Source organism: Protopterus annectens, chromosome 10.part0, assembly GCF_019279795.1.
Source record: "Protopterus annectens isolate FY-2018-M chromosome 10.part0, PAN1.0, whole genome shotgun sequence".
Lineage (NCBI taxonomy): Eukaryota > Metazoa > Chordata > Ceratodontiformes > Protopteridae > Protopterus > Protopterus annectens.
Window position 1 is genome coordinate 1,082,455,865 of NC_056744.1, and position 21,657 is coordinate 1,082,477,521.

The 21,657-nt window shown below is 43.0% G+C and overlaps 1 protein-coding gene across 1 annotated transcript in view; it reads right to left on the reverse strand.

The window, feature by feature from the left end:
* Positions 1–21,657, reverse strand: part of STIL (STIL centriolar assembly protein) — a 1,728,658-nt gene that overhangs the window by 606,447 nt on the left and 1,100,554 nt on the right. The window contains exon 12 of the mRNA XM_044085829.1: positions 3,641–4,741. Coding sequence (XP_043941764.1) covers positions 3,641–4,741 — 1,101 coding nt within the window. The remainder of the gene's footprint in view (positions 1–3,640; positions 4,742–21,657) is intronic.

The following is a 21,657-nucleotide window of genomic DNA, read 5'->3' on the forward strand; positions in this document are numbered from 1 at the left end:
AAATAACTGATTTACCATAAAGATTTTGTGCGTGTCTATACACCCCAACCATCTTTAATTACAAGATTAAATTTCTTTTTATTGTTATTGTTTGTCATTCATATAACTATTACATCTGCCCAGCTCTAAATCTCAAGACTGCTGAGACAGAAATGCAGTCATTTATACCTGGTTCCTGTTTCCCATTCAACCTAATCTGCCATTCTGTTTCCTTTACCTCTACCAACAACTTACAGCCCCACCCCTTTCGCTTAAGTTGACTTTCTCGAAGACAAATAATAAAAAAATTTTGAAGTCTGTACATACCGTACTGTGTATATATAAAGCACTACTTGTTTTTTTTGTTCTTAATGCTCTGAGATTCTATCCCTCAATCTCCCTGTGGTCTTTCCTACATAAAATCCTGGGCATCCCATACACGTGTTGTCACATATACAACCATATTGGTTTCACAGTTGCACCTTCCAGGACATTGAAGGTTCTTATAGAAACCTGGGACCACTACATATGGTCCATCATTTATATACTTGTATCACCTACATGCCCCACATTAACTCATCTTAGACCTATAGCTGTTGATTTCTTTTTAGACTTAATTTCCAATAGTTATTTTATAATCTTCCCTTTGCTAAAAGCTATTTTAGGTTGGTTTCCTAATTTGTTTTTATATACTGAACAAATGTCCCTTCCCAAAACATATTAAATTTTAAAACTAGCAAATGTGTATATTCACTATATTCAATGACCATCACATCCTTTCCAAAAGCTGCGTTTTGTATCAATTCGCCTTTCTCCATATTATTCATCTTTCGTATAGGTGGAAACTTCATAACTCTGTTTTTAACCACATCTCTCTCTATTTTTGTCAAAGGTTGGGGGGGGGGGTAACCTCTCTCTCTAAATATAAGTATCAATCTATTTCATCACTAAAAACCACATCAACACTTATTAACCTCAACAATCTAACCATCTGTCCCTTGACAACACTCTTTTTGTGATGTAAATGATGACTGCTGTCAAATCTTAATAACAAATTCGAATAGGTTTTCTTTCAAAAAATGGTGTAAGTTAACTCCCCTTTTACCAGATCTTTTCTCAAAAGAATATCTAAAAATCTATCTCTATTTCATGCGTCCTCTAGGTAAATCTCAAAAATTGGGTGGTGGTGTTCAAATAATCCATAAATTCCTTGACTTCATCCTGGGTCCCTGTCCACAAGATCAGTATGTTATCCAAAAATCTAAGGAAGCTCAAAATTTTATTTTTATATCTAGAATCAAACACGCATTGAGCTTCCCTTTTGCCAATACCAAATTTGCAAATATTGGTGCACATTTAGCACCCACAGCTACACCAGTTTTTTGTTGAAAAAATTATCCTTCAAAAAAGATAAAATTATTAAACAATACTAATTCCATTAATTCCACCAAAAAAAAATTGTGTTATTTACATGACATTTAATATGAGTGTTGATTAATGAATGGATAAGGGTATGAAAGGATGTTACGTAAATAGGACTAAGTTCTGGTCAGGAATTGACTCTGATGATGCCCTGTGATACGAGTGAAAGCCAAATGTAATGTGTGCTTTTAGCTGAATAAAGTGAAATCTGCTTCAAAACTAACAAGACTTTTTTTTTTTGTTGTTTTTGTCCTTGATATTAGTTGGTTGGAACTGGACAACCCTTAGCAATAAGTTTTTCTGTACACTGTAAGATGCAGTGGTTGAAGTTCTTGCAGATTTCAGAAACTGTGTTCAAGTGATCCACCCCAAGGCACAGAACATAAAGACTGCGCATATTTTTTTTTTTTGGGGGGGGGGGGTGGAATTTTATGACCAAATTTAGTATTTTACAAAAAACTGTAAACTTGTCCATTCTAACAGGAACTAGTGTTTGCTTTAATGAAATGTTAGTCCAAAACACACACAAAAACAGTATCTGAACTAGGATGTTAAACTGTGAATGCAGCACTCAAAATTGAAAAAAATCCACTGCTGACACTATCTCCACTAAAGTGACTAAACAGCTAACACTGTGCTGGAAACACTTATGACAAAAATGCTTATTTACACTAATAAGGTATGAAACAGAAAGGGGACGGCACGCAGCCTGCAAGAAAAGAAAAATGGCACACAGAATTGGAGGCATGGAAGGGGAATACACTAAAGTATCAAATTTTAAATAAGACACAAACAGAACTACAAATATCTTGCACTGATTTGTTTTAAACAATATAAAGAGGAGAATGGGCACTTATTCCACTATTGACAATCAAAGCAACACTCAAGCTGAGGGATCATCACATGCACATCGCTACAAACCAGATCTGGGGAACAGAGGGAAATGGGGTGCATTCTAGGAGTGAAGGGAGTAACTGGAGCTTAGCAGGAAGCCTGAAGATGCCTAGATGGTACTGCATATGGTGACAAATCTCTCAAAGTGGAGAGACTGGGTTATGCAACATGTGCTCACGTCACTAGTGCCTGCATACTTGGGGAGGACTGGAGCCTGGACAAGTAAAACAGACATTTTATTTATTAACATTTGCTAATTGGGAAGGTCTGACTAGGACAGAGCTTATTTTCAGTGGAGGCTCAGGGAGAAACACTCCAGACGCATGTCTTTGGAATGTGGATGGAAACCACAGTACCCAGAGGAAACCCACATGAATTCAGGGAGGACATGCTGATTCCGCACAGAAGGCACCTCAGCCGAGAATCGAACTGAAGAACCTCTTGCTGTGAGGCAACAATATTAACTGTTGCACCACTGCACCACCCAGAGGAATATAAGCCCCAGTGACAGAAGGGAATAACTCTGATGCGCATCCAATACAAAGTTTAACACTTCTTATCGGTCAGTAAGGTCATGCATTCTCTGGGAACTATGTCAGACCAAAGAAATTGAGAGATGTCTGCCCTAAAATACTTTGCCATTGCCTTATGTCATTCTGCTTTGGGTCTGTGAATTGCAAACAGTTTCTTGGTGACAGAACAAAAGTCAGGATACTTCCAGGCAGGCTCCATAAGTGGCATGGCCCAAGGTGCTACCTCTTCTCTCAAACCAGATATTTTTTGCTTGGGGTGGGAGACAAAAGGGTGAAGTAAAAGTCAATCCACAGAGAAATGCTTCATGTCGAGTCTGTCTGGAAGGAATGTCACCTGGTGGAATCTATAGGGGGGGAGGACTCTATCTTTACATGCCTCTAAGATAAAAACCTCAAACTCTCACAGACACCTTCTCAGGACAGCGTGACAGGTAAAAGCAGTTTTGGCCTTAATTCTGGACCAGGCTGGCTCACACTTACTAAATGTGTCTGAAGTTGCATTAGCAAATTATGAGTACCAAAGATAAGGCAAATGGACTCCAACCATAGAAATTCAAATCTTGACATGTAGCAGCATGGTGTATATGCTGGCAGGAAAAATATATAGTCTCAGACAAAGGAGCAAGGCAAATAAATATTGCTGAGCATGGGAAAATAGAAAAAGTTCTAACTGCTAAGGCCTCTGAAATTAGATCCTATACTACACTAGTCAATGAATTAGTTGCTGGTCTACCAAGCTGTTCATCTTTCAATGGTTTGAACTAAAGCAAAACTACAAGTAGCATGCATGAATAAGCAACAAAGCCACCTACCTGAGCCTGAAGCATCTTTAACTGTTTGTCTTGTTCAACAAGAATTTTGTATGCATCTGCAGGTAGTCCCATTGTTCCACTGTCAATTCCTATCCTTGGAGGTGGTGTGTAGGTACATGGCGAACGCCTTTCACACGACTGTGGGCTCAGTGGTGATGGAAACTGTCCTCCAATAGGTGACATCACTTCATTAGTACTATTGGAGTTTTCCACTTTCTCGTTGAATCCCTGTCCTCTTGGGTTGTTTGTATTGCATATGGGGCTATAGGAAGCATTCAACAGATTTCCCTCACTGGGAGGAAAAGATGTACATGTGTTCTCATAGGAGACCTGTGAACAGACTTCTGTGGAGCAACATTGAGGGCTATTATTGAAACCCACATTTGTCATTCCTTGCCAGACATTTGTCTGACAGTAAGGAACATAACCATGATGAGGGAAGCAGCTGCAAAAATTAGGGGGATAGTGAGGAGGTATATGTGGTACTGCTATCTGCAAATCGGGAATGCATCTTGGTGCCTGAGCCATGAGTCTATTATTTTGCTTTTGAACTTGCCTATTAATTTTACTAGGAGAAAGAGGCTTCTGCAAATGCACAGGACTAGGCCCTGTACCTGTGGCTATAATACATCCTTTTCTATCCATAGTAGAACTACTTCTGGAATCCTTTTTTTCAGCTAACATTTTTGGATGATGTACTGAGGTATTAGGAGATGTCCCACTTTTAGGCGTTGATGATGAGGAAGTGGAAGATGCTGCTGTAGAAGATGAAATTGAACCTTTTCTTACTTGAGGACCATCCTTCTGATTTCCAAGTTGTGTTTGAGACTGCAAGTTTCTATCAGGGTTCAAAGGTGTAGACTGATTCCCTAAATGATGTCTCAAACAAAATGATTCTCGAGTGCCACAACTATGTTGCTCTTTATCACAAGAAAGCTCTTTTGAACATGTAGTGCCTGAATGTCTATAATGTTTAGTAGACTGCTGATCTGGTGTAACACAGTTTCCCACTGGTAAATACTTTGATTCATTTTTGGGGTCAACAAAGCTTCCATCAAAGACCAGGGAGAGTTCAGGCACTGAAGGACGTATCCTTGAAATCTGAAAGAAAAAATATTTTTTTTAAAACCCAATAAATACTTCAATGTTTAGAGTAAACTATATAGAAATGTTACATTACCATGTCAGTTACCAACTAATAGTTCATTAAAATACTCTAACAATAAGTAAAGCCACTAAGAATTGGCTTGAAAAGACCAACTTTAAGAGGGCCATCTTTGTATTCAAAATACATGGATGAAAAGGAAAAATAAAGGAAGCATCCGCCCCATTTTTTTCTCAGTTCATTAGATAACCAATAGGAAAAACAAATTATGTTCAAAAAGATACCAGTCATTCAAAGAAAGGAGGGACTGCAAGCCAACTGCCTAAGCACCAGAAATGCCACTGCTAAGGGACATAATTCTAAAATTTAAGCCATTAAAAAGCCTTAAGTTTGGCTTTGTGAAGGGTAGATCTTGTCTAGTTAACCTGGTAAACTTATTCAATAAGATAACAGATACTGTAGATAGTCATGCAGCGCATGTGGCATGTAATGCCTTCGACACCATTATCCATGAAAACAAAATGATCAAACCATATGTATTAAAATTGATAGTAAACTCGGACAGAAAACCCACACAATACAATCTGCAGGTGGCCTTATTAGAAAGTATGAAAGTGTACATCAGTGTTCCATAGAATTTGATAATAGAAATTTACCTTTTTGCTATTTACTTCTCAGATCTCCAAGCAGACAGTCAAGACCTGTGGCTATGAAAGTTTGCAGACAGCTGCAAATTGGGGATTGTTAAGTCACCCTATGACACCAAACCATCCAGAATGAACTCTCTCAAGTAAACTCTTAGTGCATGAAGATGGGCTCAAACTAAATGTTAAAAAGTACATTACTTTGGCAGACAACACTCCCACAAATCACACTTGGCTGACAACACACCATTACAAAAAAAATACATAGTCAGGGGCCGAGGTACTTGATTGATGTGACAACAGCTGTTAAGCAAGACTGTTATTTAACCCAGCAAACTACAAAAGGAATATCAAGTTCTAAAGAGGTAATCAATCCCAGATACTCAACATTGATGAGGCCACTTACAGAGTAAAACACCCCCTTCGCTTTAGTGAGCCACATCTCAAATAATTAACGACTCCAAAGGCTCCTAACCAAAAAGTTCACAGGCTTAAAGTCTTTGAGCTAACAAGAGAGAGGAAGCTCTATCCCTTTTACAGACTTTCTGAGGGGAGATCTTTCTCTCTCACTTACCAGTCCATTATAGAACCAAATGTTCTGGACCTCCTGTAAAACTGCAAATCCAACATCTCAACCAGCACTAGATCCAAAGCTCTAAATATTCATCAAAAGGGAAAAAAAAAGTACAGTTTTGTACCTACCATAAATGTAGATGTTCGAGGATCCACATTGCTGCAGTCATAACCTGTGGGTAGTCCGCTGTCCTCGGTCGACCCGAATACCAAAGAGCTAGGCTGGCGTCGGTCATTGTCGCCTAGAGCTGACGTCAGTACGTAGTAGTACTTAAGCGCATGACCGACGCCATATCCTCAGTCTTTCTTGCCCCAGATGTCAGAAGGCCTAAAAATGAAAGGCCAGAGCTAAAAAAGTAAAAGCCCAACAACCACCAGTGTGGAAATAAAGAGTATCCCAAAAAGAAACCCAGCAACCGCAAACTATAGAGGGGAAGGAGGGAGGGATAATTGGACTGCAGCAATGTGGATCCTCGAAAATCTACATTTATGGTAGGTACAAAACTGTACTATGTTCTTCGTCTCACATTGCTGCAGTCATAACCTGTGGGTAGAATCCCAAAGGAAAAGGGAGGCTGGCAAACTACAAAGCATTAGGAGCTGCTAACATGCCCTGTAAAACTGCAGTGGCAAACCCAGCCCTGGACTTGGAATAAAGAGGGAAATGGTAATGCTTAGTAAAAGTGTGTACTGAACTCCAAGTAGCTGCCTCCAAAATATCCTTAGTAGCTACACCCCTCAAAAAAGCAGTAGAAGTGGCAGTAGCCCTAGTAGAATGAGGTCTGATCCCAGCAGGAACATCCTTCCCATGATGAGAACAACAAAAAGCAATACAATGACCAATCCACTTTGAAATAGTCTGCTTTGAAACAGCTTTCCCTTGTGAACTCAAAGCAAAAGAAACAAACTGTTGAGTCTGTCTGAACTCCTTAGTTCTGCTCAAATAGTAACGTAACTGCCTGTGGATATCCAAAGAATGCAAGACTTTTTCCCCTTTATTTTGGGGATCAGCATAAAAAGTAGGCAAATGAATAGACTGGTTCAAGGCCACATTAGAAATCACTTTAGGCATAAAAGTAGGGTTAGTTCGCAAAGAAACTCTATCCTTATGAAATATCAAAAAGGGCTCAACTGCCATGAGTGCCTGCAATTCAGATACCCTCCTAGAAAAAGTAATGGCCAACAAAAAAGCAGTCTTCCAAGACAAAAACTTCAGCTCAGACGTAGCTGCAGGTTCAAAAGGAGGTAAAGTAAGTTTCTCCAAAACAAAATTGAGATCCCAGGAAGGAGTAGGAGCTCTACGTGGGGGTCTTATATTCTTTGCCCCTCTAAGAAATTGTTTGAACAAAGGATGAGAAAATAAAGGAGGGTCACAATCATAGTGAACAGAAATGGCTGCAGCATGAACCTTCACAGAAGAGAATGACAAACCCTTGTCCAGTAATTCAGTAAGATACTGTAGTGCAAAACTCAAATTAGGCACTGAAACATCAAACCCCTTTGCAGTGCTCCAAAGAAAAAATCTCTTCCATTTATCAGCATAAACTTTTCTAGTGCTAGGCCGCCTTGGCTTCCAAAATGACATCCAAAACCTGTTGAGGAAGCTGAGACCCCACCGGCTCCATCACAGAATACGCCAGGCTGCCAGATGGAGGGACTGCACCTGAACATTGAGAAAATGATTGTTTGACTGGGACAACAAATGAGGAACCTGTGGCAGACGCCAAGGAGGCTCCTGGATTAAACTCCTCAGCAGGGGATACCAATGCTGACGTGGCCAATCTGGTGCTATTAGAATCATGCAAGGCTTGTCCCGCCTGACTTTCAAGAGTACCTTGGGGAGAAGAGGCAGAGGAGGAAAAGCATAAACGTGAAGGTTGTTCCAACTGAAAGATAGAGCATCCACTTTCCAAGCATCTGGGTGGAACATCTTTGTGCAAAATTTTGGTAGTTGAAAATTTTGTGGAGAAGCGAACAGATCTATGTCTGGAGTTCCCCAAACCACGGTCAACTGTTTGAATACCTGAGGGTCCAGTTTCCACTCGTGGGGATCCACCATTTGCCTGCTCAATACATCTGCTAGGGAGTTCTGTGCTCCTGGCAGAAACCGTGCTTGAAGATTGATGTGCAAACTCAGAGCAGTCTCCCACAAAATCATTGCTTGTCTGCAAAGAGGATAGGAATGGGTTCCCCCCTGCTTGTTGATGTACCACATGACTGTTGTGTTGTCTGTTTGAATCAACACCTGTCCCAGCTGAAGTAGGTCCTTGAAGGCCATCAAGGCAAATTGGACCGCTAACATCTCCTTCATGTTGATATGCAAATGTAGTACTTTGGGAGGCCACATGTCTTGTATCCATTTCCCATTGAAGTGTGCTCCCCAAGCCAAGTCCGAGGCATCCGTCGTTAGGATCTGACTCGCCTCTGGTCGGGTCACAGAGAGTCCCTTGTTTAGGTGACATTCCTGAGCCCACCACAAGAATTCCTTCTGGATGCAAGGTATAATCCGAATGACAGTGTCCAAACCGTGGCAGTGTTGAGTCCACACACTTTTGAGATACCATTGTAGCTTCCTCATATGCAGTTTGGCATTGGGAAGTACTAGAATGCAAGATGCCATGAACCCCAAGGCTTGAAGGACTGTCCTTGCAGTCAGCCTGGACATTACTGATAACTGCTGGAAGTATAGATGAAGAGTTCTTTGTTTGTCCGGGGTCAGAAATGCCATCTGAGAAGCTGTATTCAGTCTCACACCCAGAAAGCACATGTCCTGAGAGGGTACTAGACTGGACTTTATTTCGTTCACAGAATACCGTAGGCACCTTAAAACTGCCATTACATACTGGAGATGTTGTAGTAATATGTCTTTGTTTTGAGCAAGAATCAGGCAATCGTCCAGATAAGGGTAAATTTGTATTCCTCTCTGTCTGAAGAAAGCAATCACAGGAGCCAGAACTTTTGTGAATACCCTGGGCGCAGTAGATAAACCAAAGAGCAATGCAGAGAACTGATAATACGAAATACCAGCCCGAAATCTCAGGAATCTCCTGCAACTGGGCCTGACAGGGATGTGAAGATAGGCCTCTTTGAGATCCAGGGTTACCATCCAGTGATCTTTGCCTAGCATAGGCAGAAGTTGTTGTAATGTTAACATCTTGAACTTTGGAATGTCTAGGTAGGTATTGAGAATGGACAAATCCAGAATTGGCCTCCAAGTATTTCCTTTCTTTGGCACTAGGAATAGACGGGAATAAAATCCTAGGCCTACTTCTGACAGAGGGACCACCTGAATTGCCTCCATCTGTAAAAGCAGAGAAATTTGCTCCTGAGCCTCCAGCCTTTGCTGAGGAGGCACATCCGGCATGCCTTTGAAAGGAGGAAAAGTGTGAAAATAAAACTTGTAACCTTGATTTATTATATCCAACACCCATTGGTCCTGGGTGACCAAATTCCAGTTTTGTTTGAAAAGTCCCAACTTTCCTCCTAGAGGAGCTGCCAGTAAAGAAGGGTCTGGCAGCGGAAGATACAGGTCATTGGGTCTGCTTACGAAAGGGCTGACCCCAGCCCTCACCAGAAGACTGTGCCGGAGAACTCCAAGTTCTAGGTCTGAAAGAACCCTGAGCGTGAGCCCTGCCTCTACCACGTCTAGACCTGCCCTTAGACTGATAATCCAAGAAGGATAAGACCATCCTCTAGCAGGCCAATTCCTACTAAACTTAGGGGGCTGCACCTGCATAAAATCCTTGACCGTCTGCATGGACTTAGCCTTATCTTCCATCTTTTTCAAAACTGATTCCACAGGAGGGCCAAAAGGTACTTCAGATTGAAGAGGAGCATCCAAAATCCGAGCCTTAACATGCTCTGACAAATTTTGATCCTTAAGCCAGGCATGCCTACGAATAACTGAACCTGTAGCAGCCACCCTGGATGAAGCCTGAAGAGCATCGAAACCACACTGCAAAGAATGTTTGCCAACTTGATCTGATGCATGAACCAACTCCTGGAGCTCCTTACACTCTATACCCTCAGATAAAGCATCCACCTTAGATTTCAATTGGCCTAACAAAAAATTCTGATACTTCAGCATATGAAAATGGCAATTCAAAGCCCTCATAGCTAACGTAGAGGAGGTGTACACTTTTTTCCCCCACCTATCCAACGCTCTAGAATCCTTATCCAAAGGAACTGGATTCTTAGCCACAGAAGCCCTAACACCCTTCGGGCCTAGAATAATAGTTTCCGGATCAGCTCTAGGACTCTTGTACAAATACTTATGTGCTTCTGGAACTCTGTAATACCTGTCTGGCTTAACAGGGGCCGGAGGCAAAGAATCAGGATTAAGGGAAGATTCAGAAAAAACATCCTGAACAACATCTAAGACAGGAGGAATAGCCAAGGGCCTATGTTGTGGCAGAAACAAGAATTCCCTATGCCTTTTCCGAGAACCTGAAAAATCTTGACCTTCCCACTTGAAATGCTCCCTCATGGAATGTAAAGTCTCAGAAAAAGAAAAATCCTCTGGAGGAGAAGCAGACGGACAGGAGTCCTCTGCATCCGAATCTGAATAGGAAGGGAAATCCTGAATTTCTTCAGCTGAGGATTCAGAGTAGTCAGAGGAATGATCCATTCCCTCTAAATCTGCCTCCACCCTAGGCCTCTTCTCTGGGGGCATAGAACCCCTGATTAAAGTAATCAAGTCTTCTGCCATTTTCAACATATGCTTTTTAGGAACAGGGGCTGGAGAGCTAGAACTATGACCAGGGCCAACAGGACAAGGTTTGGCCTTAGCATGGCCTTTAGCCACTGAAGTAGAAGGCCTAATAACCTTTTGTAAAGCTGGAACTACAGACACCTGAGAAGCACCCTCAGCCTGGCCTAACTCCTGAGAGGCCAACTCCTGCAAAAGTAAAGGTTCCCCCTGGGATTCAGCCAAACCCTCGGCAGGATCCACAGATTCAACTGGAGGCTCCGTAGAACCGGCATCCGCAACGGACAACTCATCCGGTTTAGACCTCAAAGATTTATCCTTACGCTTTTTAGCGGTAGCGGGCGTCGGAGGATCCGACGGCATGTTATAGTTACACCGTTTACCAAAAACAAGCCTGGCACAGTCTAATCTTCGTTTAATGGTGCGCTTATTAAATCTAGCACAAAAGCGACACCCGACCACGTCGTGCTCAGGCCCCAAGCAAGGAATACAGAAAGAATGATAATCCCTATGAGGTATCTGTTTCCCACAAGAAATACAATTATTAACTTTTTCTGACATCCGGATAACTGAGGCAAGAAAAGACAAAAATTTCCCCAACGGGGTACTTAGCCCAACTTGGTCTTCGGTCTGAAACTCGATAAATGAAAATTTCAGAACGCCGAACGACACTTGCAAATGCTGCTTCTGCTTCGGACCACGCGGCAAGAAAGACGGAGGATATGGCGTCGGTCATGCGCTTAAGTACTACTACGTACTGACGTCAGCTCTAGGCGACAATGACCGACGCCAGCCTAGCTCTTTGGTATTCGGGCCGACCGAGGACAGCGGACTACCCACAGGTTATGACTGCAGCAATGTGAGACGAAGAACATCATGGCAGAGGGGCAGGTTTATAAATTAGTGTTTAACAAACTTCTGGAATAAACTCAGTCTTATTAAGTTGTGTGACTCAATGTAATTTGTTAAACATAAATGAACGGATGGGTAGCCATTAATTTACTCTGGGTTTGACTGGCATGGCCCTCCTGGAGAAAAGAAGTTCCAACTGAGGGACAGTGCTGGCAAAGCATGAATGGTCAAAGAATTAGTGACACTGGAATACCTATGAATCTAAAACAGCAAGCAATACCTGAACAAACTTGCAAAAAGACACAGATTGCCTTTAAGACAAAAAGCACAAGAGGACATTTTTGTCTTTGCTGCAGATTCCAAATTACAGAACTGGATTAAAAAGGACACTTTCACCAAATTGCTGTGACAGAAAGGACCAATAAGGACACCACGAAGCATAAAGGACACGACATTGATACCCAACCGCAACAGTATGTAGTGCAGTGTATATTTTGAAATGTTTAGTAAAATGGAAAGAAAATACTTAATATGCCCGGTACATAGAATTTAAGTTTGTATAATTGAAATAACAGGCTTTAAATGATAAAAAATTTCATGCAAAATTAACTTGCATATCAAACATGGTATTCAGTCATTAGGCTAACAACAATTTTCAAAACGTAAAACTACTTTGGGAAATTTAGCAATGATTGAAAAGGCTAATTGCTATTTTTTCGCAATTACACAAGGTTATTTAACACGAGTTAATAAAATTGTGTGAAAGTTTCATTACCTGAATAATGGCAGAAAAAATGTAAATGTGATTGTGGAGGATGAAATATCACATCATAGGTTCATACTAGGCTATCTGCCCTAGGGCATTTATAAGCCTAGCCAGAGTGTGTTTGGCTTTCGCCACCCATTTTAAATTAATTTTGATATGCCCTTTTTCAAGGTTAGTATACTGTGCCTCTGTCTAACAGTGACACAGAAGTGATACTCGGGGTAAACCTACGATCACCCATCCACTCATCAAGATTCCCCTTGAAGAGAGTCAATGAGGGACTCTGCCTAACCTGGACTGGGATTTTATTCCAGAGTGAAGGGAGCCTCTGGGTTATGAATCTGTCCCTCCAGCATGTCCTATTTATTTCACTGCTGAGGTTCAAGTCTCTCGAGCGCGTAGCTCGATGGGATTTAGATTTTCTGAGGTGCAGCATGTCCATTAATTCCGGGTTGGACATGGCTTTATACGTCAGGCACAGATAACCTCTGAGCAGGCGGTATGCCACTGAGTAGAGCTGGAGTTTCTTTAACCGGGCAGCATACGGCATCTGTTTGAGCCCTTTGATCCTCTTGGTGAGGTACTTTTGGGGTCTTTCCAGTTGCTGCAGGTGTCTGGTAAGGTACATCCCAAAAGGGGCATTGTACTCAATTATGGGCCTGATGAGGGATGAGTAAAGAGGCACAATGACCTCCCCTGATCTAGATGTGAATCCCATCATGATTAGGTGGGCTATATAAAATGTTTTTCTAACCACTTTGGCCACGTAGTTGTCAAATGAGAGATTGCTATCAACTTGGGTCCCCAGGTCCCTAATTACTACTTCTGTACTTAATGGATTACCACCTATGTGGTAATTTGTGAGCACTTTGTTTTTGCCAAAGGGGATGACTATACACTTTTTGGCGTTTAGCTTGAGGCCATGGCTCTGGCACCAGTTGTCTGTTTCTATGAGGCCCTTTTGGGGGTGCTTGTGTCGGCTGGAGAGCCAATTATGGCACCCAGTTTGCAGTCATCTGCGAACTTGGTCAGCCACAGTCCTTCCGTGTTGGCCTGTACCTCCGAGAAATATATACCGAACAAGAGAGGTCCCAGGACTGAGCCTTGTGGGATGCAACTTGTAACTGGTTTGGAGTCTGACATGGCTCCAGCAATTCTAACCATGTGGGTTCTGTCCTTGAGCCAGTTTGCAACCCATCTAGTGACATAGGGGTTTATATTTAAGCTGGTGAGCTTATCTATAATGCCCGGAGTGGGGTATTGTATCGAAGGCTTGGTGACTGTTTCAAAGAAATCAACCAGGTTTAAGAGGCAGGATCTGCTCTTAACAAAGCTGAACTGGGTAGGATCCAGTGTCTGTAGGTCCCCAATATCTTTATTTATGAGGTCCATGATGATCCCTTCCATAGCTTTGCAGACCAAGCTAGTCAGGCTTATGGGGCGATAGTTTCTAGGATCTGTTGAGGCACCACCTTTGTGGAGAGGGACCACTGTTGCTGTACGCCACTCTTTGGGTACATATCCTGTAGTAAGGCTGAGATTGAACAGTAGTTTTATGTTTGGGTTTAGCTCTTCTTGGAGTTAATGTAGGATGCAGCCCGGGACACCGTCTGGTCCCATTGATGCTGTGTTTTTTGCTTTGGAGAGCTCTTACCTGAGCATCTGAGATGTCAGGGGGGCATCACTCTGCTGGGATAGATATTTGCCCTTTTGGTTGGGGGGGGGGGAGTTTGCACTGAACCTGTCAGCTAGGATGTTGGCAATGTCTGTGGGTTTGGTGTATTTTTTGTCATTTTGGACTAATTCTGAGCATATCTGGGAATTCCCACCCAGGTTCCTAACATAACTAAAGAAAGCCTTGTGATTATCCTTAGTGTCCTGTGCAATTTTTCTCTCGAAGCTGGCCTTAGACGATTTTATGAGTGCCCGTAGTTTTTTGTCAATACTGATCAGAAATGCCTTCCCTTTTTGGGATTTTGCTCTATCATGTAGTAGCTTCCTCCTCCTATTGTATAGTTTGTTTATGGCTGGGGTCCACCAAACAGGACGTCTGCCTTTGGAGGACTGGGTCTTGGTTTTATTTGGGATTGCATGATCCATGCATTCCTGAAGGTGTTCATAGAATGCGTTTATAAAGGATTCTGCGGTCTGGGCCATATTTTCCATAGGCCCGGGGGCTTTGAAGAATTCCACTTTGGTTTTGAGGAGTGTGAAATTTGCTTTAGAGAAGTTTTTCACAGTGGTATTCTGGGCAGGGGGTGGGGTCGGGATGTGAATATCCAGTAAGATTAGTTTATGGTCTGATCTTACCAGTGAGGGATACACTTCTGGTCTGGAGCATAGAGTCCCCATGTTGGTGATGATCAGGTCCAGTATGTTTTCCCCTCTTGTGGGAGTGGTAACAAGTTGTTCCATAGCATTTGAGTTTATAAATTCTAGGAACCTTTGGGCTAGGGTGTTGGAGCTAGAGTAATGCTCCCAGTCTATGTTTGGGTAGTTGAAGTCGCCCAATATAATGGTGTTTGGAGAGACCTTCATATTTTTCAGTGTTCTCAGGAAGGCCGAGTGGGGTTCCTGGGTTTGGTAGGGTGGTCTGTAGCAGGCTATAAACTGGAAGGCAGTTTCACCCACTGTTAGTTGCACATGGATAGTCTCTGATGCTTTGTGCTGTGCCACCAACCTGGAGGTGTGGGTATCTTTGACGAATATTGATACTCCCCCTCCTTTTGTGGTTCGGTCCAAGTTTTGGGGCCAAAAAGCATGGTATGAGGTATAACCTTGTAGTGCTGGGGTGCTCTCGGGAGCCTTGAACCAGGTTTCTGTTACTGCACAGATATCGATGTTCTCCATGCTAAGGAGAGTTTCGAGTGCATCTTGAGGTTTAGACTTCTGGCGTTGAGTAGCATTACTCTTAGTTTCTTATCCCTTGTGATACCTATGGAGGTGGGTTTGTCTTTTGAGCCTTGCCTAAAAAAGGCACTATGGGGGTAGCAAGAGACTTTGCCAATATCCGAAAGCCCAGGGGTGACAGGTGCAAGCCGTCCCTAGTGAAGCATCGTGGCTTGTCGAGCATGTCATCCCAGGCTGACAGGCATTGGATCCCCTTTGAATGACACCAATACTTAAGCCAATTGTTGAAATTGATCATCTTGTCTTCATATTGTGGCATCATTCTTGGTGAGGGTAAGATGCTACTCAAGGTCAGGGTCATACTGGCCTGGGCTACATGCTCAGAGTGCTCCTCTATGTCTCTTTTCATGTAGTCCAGGGAGGTACGTCTCAGGTCATTCACACCAGCATGGACAATGACTGAGTCATATTTGTACTTGCCTTGGAGTGACCTGAGTGCTTGTGTTATGTGGTGGATCCAAGCGCCCGATAGGCAGCTCACCGTGACCTTCTCCTTGTTCAGCCTGGTGAGTGGGACGTCAGTGTGCCTGACAATAGAGTCACCTATTACAAGTGTATCAGGTGTGTTGTTTAGCCTTAAGGGCTGTGACTGTTCGGCACACTGACTTTTTGAGCTATGTGTTGCACGTGTTTTGTTTTGGGGTAGCAGTTGCTTGGGTGTCTGCTTTGGAGGTCTCTGCTGCTTAGGCAGATTTTTATTTAGAGCCTCCGAGTATGTTTTTGTGTGTTTATGTGTTTGGTTTGCTGTCGTGGTAGGTCTATGTGAGACTGAAATTGTAGTGAGTGTGGTTTCCGTCTCCTCCTGACTGGTTACGCCAGTACTGAGTTGAGAGAGCTTAGCCTCCAGTTTGACTATATGGTTGCATCTCTCACATGTGTTGGAATTTGTTGGGAGGAGGAGAGGGTTGTCTGTGTACATGAGGCAGTTGTAACATTGCCTCAAGATTCCCAGATTCACCAGCTGGACCGGAGAGGAGATTGACAACTGACCTTTGGACATGCTAGAATAGTATTGGGAATTCCTTTATAATTGAAAAAAAGGGCCAATGGGGAACAAGGTACTCAAGGGGAGTTTGTGAGGGTGTAGTGCTTTTAATTTTTTAGTGCTGACTTATATAATTGCTTTAGTGAGCAAGAGCCAGGTAACTTAAATGTAAGCTACCTGTTCTGCCACTACAGTGCAGACCACAAACCTTCTTAATGTAAAACAACTGGTTTGAAGCCCAAGTGCTTAAACTAAAAGGCTTAGAATGAGTTACACCAAGCAGTAATAAATACAACTGAGTACTTTTAAGATGAAGCAAAATAAAGTAGGAAGAAATACAAATACAGTAAAAGCAGATAAAAATTTTTTTTTTTTTTTTTGAGTGAGCAAATGAGATGGGCCCAGGAGTTAAAGGACAGAAACAAGTGCAAATGCAGGCCTTCAAATCAGAAAATTGAGAGAGATGGAAGACCGCCCAAACGGGCAATAACTACAAATTCTGGGCCAGAACCACTCCTTATGTAGTAGACAGGTTACCTAATGCTTACCACTCCCACTGATAAGCTAGAAGGCTTCCCTCCAACACAGAAAGGCTTGGGGGAATTCAGAAGTTTACAAACAGTCCTGGATACAGCAAATCTGCATCGGGAACACTAATTACAGATGATGTAGGAAACAGGCTTACAATTTTTTTTCTTCAGAAAAGTAGCAAAAACAGTAGTAAAAATAATTCACATGCAGTGCAAGCTGGCACACACGAGTATGTAGCAATATTAGTCCAAACACAGTTTAAAAATGCAATTAAATTAAAAAGGACTAAAAGCAAGTGCAGAAAGGGTTTATTAGGTAGAATGCCAGCCTTTTCCTCATTTTGACCTCTAATCTTTACAGTTTTATCAACTCATCTGAATATATGTCTTCCATTTTATCCAGTCTTTTGTTATTTGAGTTGATATACTCAATCAGTGTTTTGTTTATTTTAATGAAATTCAAGAAGACTGGCAGTGACTGCAGCAGAATCGAGCAGATGATAAAATCGACTGAATGTTATAGTAGTAGTGACAGGTTTTGGAGAGGTGAAAGTTGTCTAGCGGCAAATTTGAGAACTACTGGAAGTATATACAAGAAAACTCCAGAGCATATCTAAACAATCGCACCTTGGTTTGTGATTTACTGTGGAAAGGACTGGTAAAAAGTTTTATTTCAATTTATATTTTATTTATTATCACTGTTTTTCACTGTAAGTAGGAAGGAATAGGTTGTTACCAAGATTTATTTTGATTCATATTTTACGTTTAATTTCACTGTGTTCCATGTATGAAAAGTTTGATGACTTGCTTACCACTGTTAGAAGTAAAACTAGAATGAATAATGATGATTGCACTTGTGCAATTGGCACGGTTTGGAGAAAGTACAGATGTTTACACTTACCATAAATGTAGATGATGTCAGGTCGTCAGTGCTATAAAGCAAGGCAGCCAATGCCATTACATCAGTTTTTCTTACCCTAACCCATCAGAAGCACAAGGAAATATGGTAAAGTGGTCCTGGTGGCTAAAAGCTACCCTGAGAAGCTTATGTCCCCCTAAGGAAAGACGATACAAGGGGGAAGGAAACCAGGACTGCAACAGTGAATACGCTAACATCTACATTTATAGTAAGTGTACACAACTGTACTATGCTCTTCTTGTTTCACTGTTGCAGTCATCACCTGTGGGAGGATTCAGAAAGCTGAAGAGAGGAGTGGAAGGATTAGAGACCAAGGCATGGGTCAGCATGCCCTGCAAAACTGCAGAGGGAAACCCTGCCCTAGCCTTAGCGAAAAGAGGTAGGTGGTAATGTTTTGTAAAGGTATGCACAGAGGTTCAGGTGGCAGCTTCCAAGATGTCCCTGGTGGGAACTCCTTTGAGGAATGCTGTGGAAATGGAGACTGCCCTAGTGGAATGGGTACGAATAGACTTAGGGGGTGGTTTCCCATGTGGTCTGTAGCAGAAATGGATACAGTGTGATATCTATTTGGAAATGGTTTGCTTGGAAATGGGCTTCCCCTCTGCCCCTGGGGGAAAGCTGACAAGAAGCTAGACTCTTTTCCTGAAGGGTTTAGTAAGGTCTAGATAGTATCTGAGTTGTCTGTGCACGTCTAGTGAGTGCAGAATTCTTTCCCCCTTGGTTTTGAGGGTTAGGAAAGAAGGTGGTTAGATGTATTGTCTGGTTGAGGGTCACATCAGACAGCACCTTGGGCATAAAGGAGGGGTTAGTCCTCAGGGAAACCCTATCTGCATGGAAAATGATGAAGGGCTCAACGGCCATGAGTGCCTGAAGTTCTGAAACCCTTCTGGCTGAGGTGATATCTACTAGGAAAGCAGTCTTCCAGGAGAGGTATCTCAATTCTGCTGAAGCACATGCTTGAATGGTGGCAAAGTTAGTTTTTCTAAACATAATTCAGTTCCCAGGCTGGCATGGGTGGCCTTCTGGGAGGTCAAATATTAGCAGCCTCACTGAGGAATTGTTTAATGAAAGGATGTGAGATGAGGGGCTGATCTGCATTGAAATGAGCTGAAATGGTTGAGGCATGGATTTTAATAGAAGAGAAGGAGAGGCGACTATTGAGTAACTCAGGCTAGGTAGTCCAGGATAAGAGGGATGTTAGGTTGTGAGGTTCTGCCCCCTCTGGACTGGCTCCAGGAGTAGAATCTTTTCCATTTCCCTGCATAAGATTTTCTGGTACTGGGCCTTCTGGCCTCTGTGATAATGTCTAGGACGGGTTTGCTTAAGAGGCCCCTTGTTTGCTTTTAAAGTATTAGCCATGCTGACAGACAGTCTGCAAGTCTGGGTGCAGCATATCCCCCCCCCCACACACCTGGGTCAAGAGGTCTGAGATCAGGGGAAGCTGCCTGGGAGGCTGTAATGTCAGGCTGCACAATAAGGGGTAACAATGCTGTCTGGGCCAATCTGGAACAATGAGGATGGCCTTTGGTCTCTCCTCCCTTATCTTGATCAGTAGCTTGAGGATAAGAGGCAGAGGAGGGAATGCATACACAAAAAGGGAGTTCCAGGGGAAGGTCAAGGTATCCACCTTCCATGCTAGGTGGTGATACTCCCTGGTACAGATTTTTTTCAGCTGGTGGTTGAGGTGCGAAGCAAAAATATCCACCTCCGGAGTTCCCTCTCGAGTGACTTGCAAAAAGATTTTTCTGTGGAGCTGCCATTCGTGGAGGTCCAGTAAGTTTCTGCTTAGGTGGTCTGCCAGGGTGTTGTTGATCCCTGGTAGGTATTGTGCAATTAGGTGTAATCCCATGAAGAAGGCAGTCAGCCACAGGTTCATGTCTACGCTGCACAAAGGGTAAGATTGGGTCCCTCCCTGTTTGTTTACATACCACATAACTGTGGTGTTGTCTGTTTTGATAAGAAGAGCCCCTGGCCTGAGATGGAGTTTGAAGGATGTCAAAGACTTTTGTACTGCCATCATTTCCTTCTGATTGATGTGTAAAGGAAGGTGCTGGGCATACCAAAGACCATGGGTGCACCTGCCTGCTAGGTGAATGTCCCAAGCAATGTCTGAGGGTCTTGTCTACCCGGTAGGATGGAGGATGAAGGGAAGACCCTTATCCTCGGCACAGGCCCCTGCCCACCAGTGAAACTCGGCCGTTATACACTGGATCAGAGGGAGAGGGGTGTCTAGAGGCTGAGAGTGCTGACACAAGAGGTTCTTTAGATACCACTGAAGTTTCCTCATGTGAAGTCTGGCCAGAGGAATTAGAAGAATGCAAGATGCCATGTACCCCCAAGGCTTGCAGGAACTCCGTCGCAGTGAGGTGACTTCTGGAAGCCAGTTGGGTAATGTAGAGAGGCAGGAAACTCTGCTTTTCTGGGGGTAGGAAGGCCATTTGGGATTGTGTCCAGCAGTGCTCCCAAGAAAATGATCTTCCTGGAGAGTGTTTGCTTTGATTTCTTCTCGTTGATGGTGAACCCTAGAGAAGTTAGAAGGGTTTTGACAAAGAGAAGGTCCTGGAGCAGCTTTTGTTTTCACTCTGCCTGAATGAGGCAGTCATCCAGATAAGTGTAAATATGTATATTTCTCTGTCTGCAAAATGCTATGGCTGGGGCTAAGCATTTGGTGAATACTTTGGGTGCAGTAGATAAGTCAAGGGGTAGCACAGAGAACTGAAAGTGTTGTGAGCCTGCTCTGAAACGCAGGAATTTCCTGCAGGATTCCCTTATGGGGATGTGGAGGTAGGCATCTTTTAGGTCTAGAGTCACTGCAGCTGCTGCAATGTTACCATTTTGAATTTGGGGACCACCACAGAAGTGTTCAGAATAGACAGATTCAGGATGGGGCACCAAGTGCCCTTTTTCCTAGGAAAAAGGAACAGTCTGGAATAAAAGCCTTTGCCTGTTTGATCTAAAGTGACAGGTTGTACTGCCCCCTGGGATATGAGAGTTTGGACCGGTTTCAATTCCTCTGCCCACTGATTTGGAAGTAAGTCTGGGTACACTCTTAGAACTTGCGGTTAGTTGAAAGAGAATTTGTATCCCTGAAAATGAATCTTAATACCCATTGATCGTTTGTTACAGAAAGCCAACTTTCTTTGCAGAGGGACAGCCTTCCTCCTAGCTTTTGGTTAGTGAAAGGAGGGCAGAAGGGGGGAGAGGGAGTCATTGAGAGTTTTTGCCGCAGAAAGATGGCTTAGAACTCCCTGTCTTTGGGGCAGAAGTGGTCCATTGTTTGGTTCTCTGTTGTCCCTGGGATAGGGGCCTGGATGGTCTGTCCCTGTAGGGCTTACCTTGCCCCTGTCTGCTTGGTGGAGGAAAGGACCAGTGCTTAGAAGGAAAACTCCTGCTGAACCTGGGAGGTTGAACCTGAAAGAAATATTTTACTGTTTGCATAGATTTTGTTTTGTCTTCCATCTTTTTAAGCACCTCTTCTGCTTTTACTCTAAACAAGCGGTCCTTATCCAAGGCTGCATCAAGTAATTTAGACTTGATATGATTAGGGAGAGGTTGTTCCTTCAACCATCCATGTCTCCTAATGACAGATCCTGACGCTGCTGCCCTGCTCGAGGCTTCACGGGTGTCATATCCACAGTGTAATAAGTGTTTGGCCACTTGACAAGTAAAGTGCAGTAAATCTGCTCTTTCAAATTGGCACAGTCAGGAAAGGTTGACATCTTTTGCTTTGATAGTTCCAAATTGTGTTGATATTTTAACATATGGAACTGACAGTTGAGTGCTCTGACAGTTAAGGTCGCAGAGGTGTATTCGTTTTTACCCTATCTGTCCAGAGCTCTGGAATCCGTCAGAAGGAATAGGATTCTTTGCAGAACTAGCCTTAGCTCCTTTAGGTTCCTGTGTAATGACCTCCGGGTCTGCAGCAGGATTTCTGTACAGGTATTTGTGAGAATCTGGTACTCTAATACCTGTCAGGTTTACTGGGAGCAGGTGGGAGGGCGTCAGGGGCTAGGATGGCTTCATGG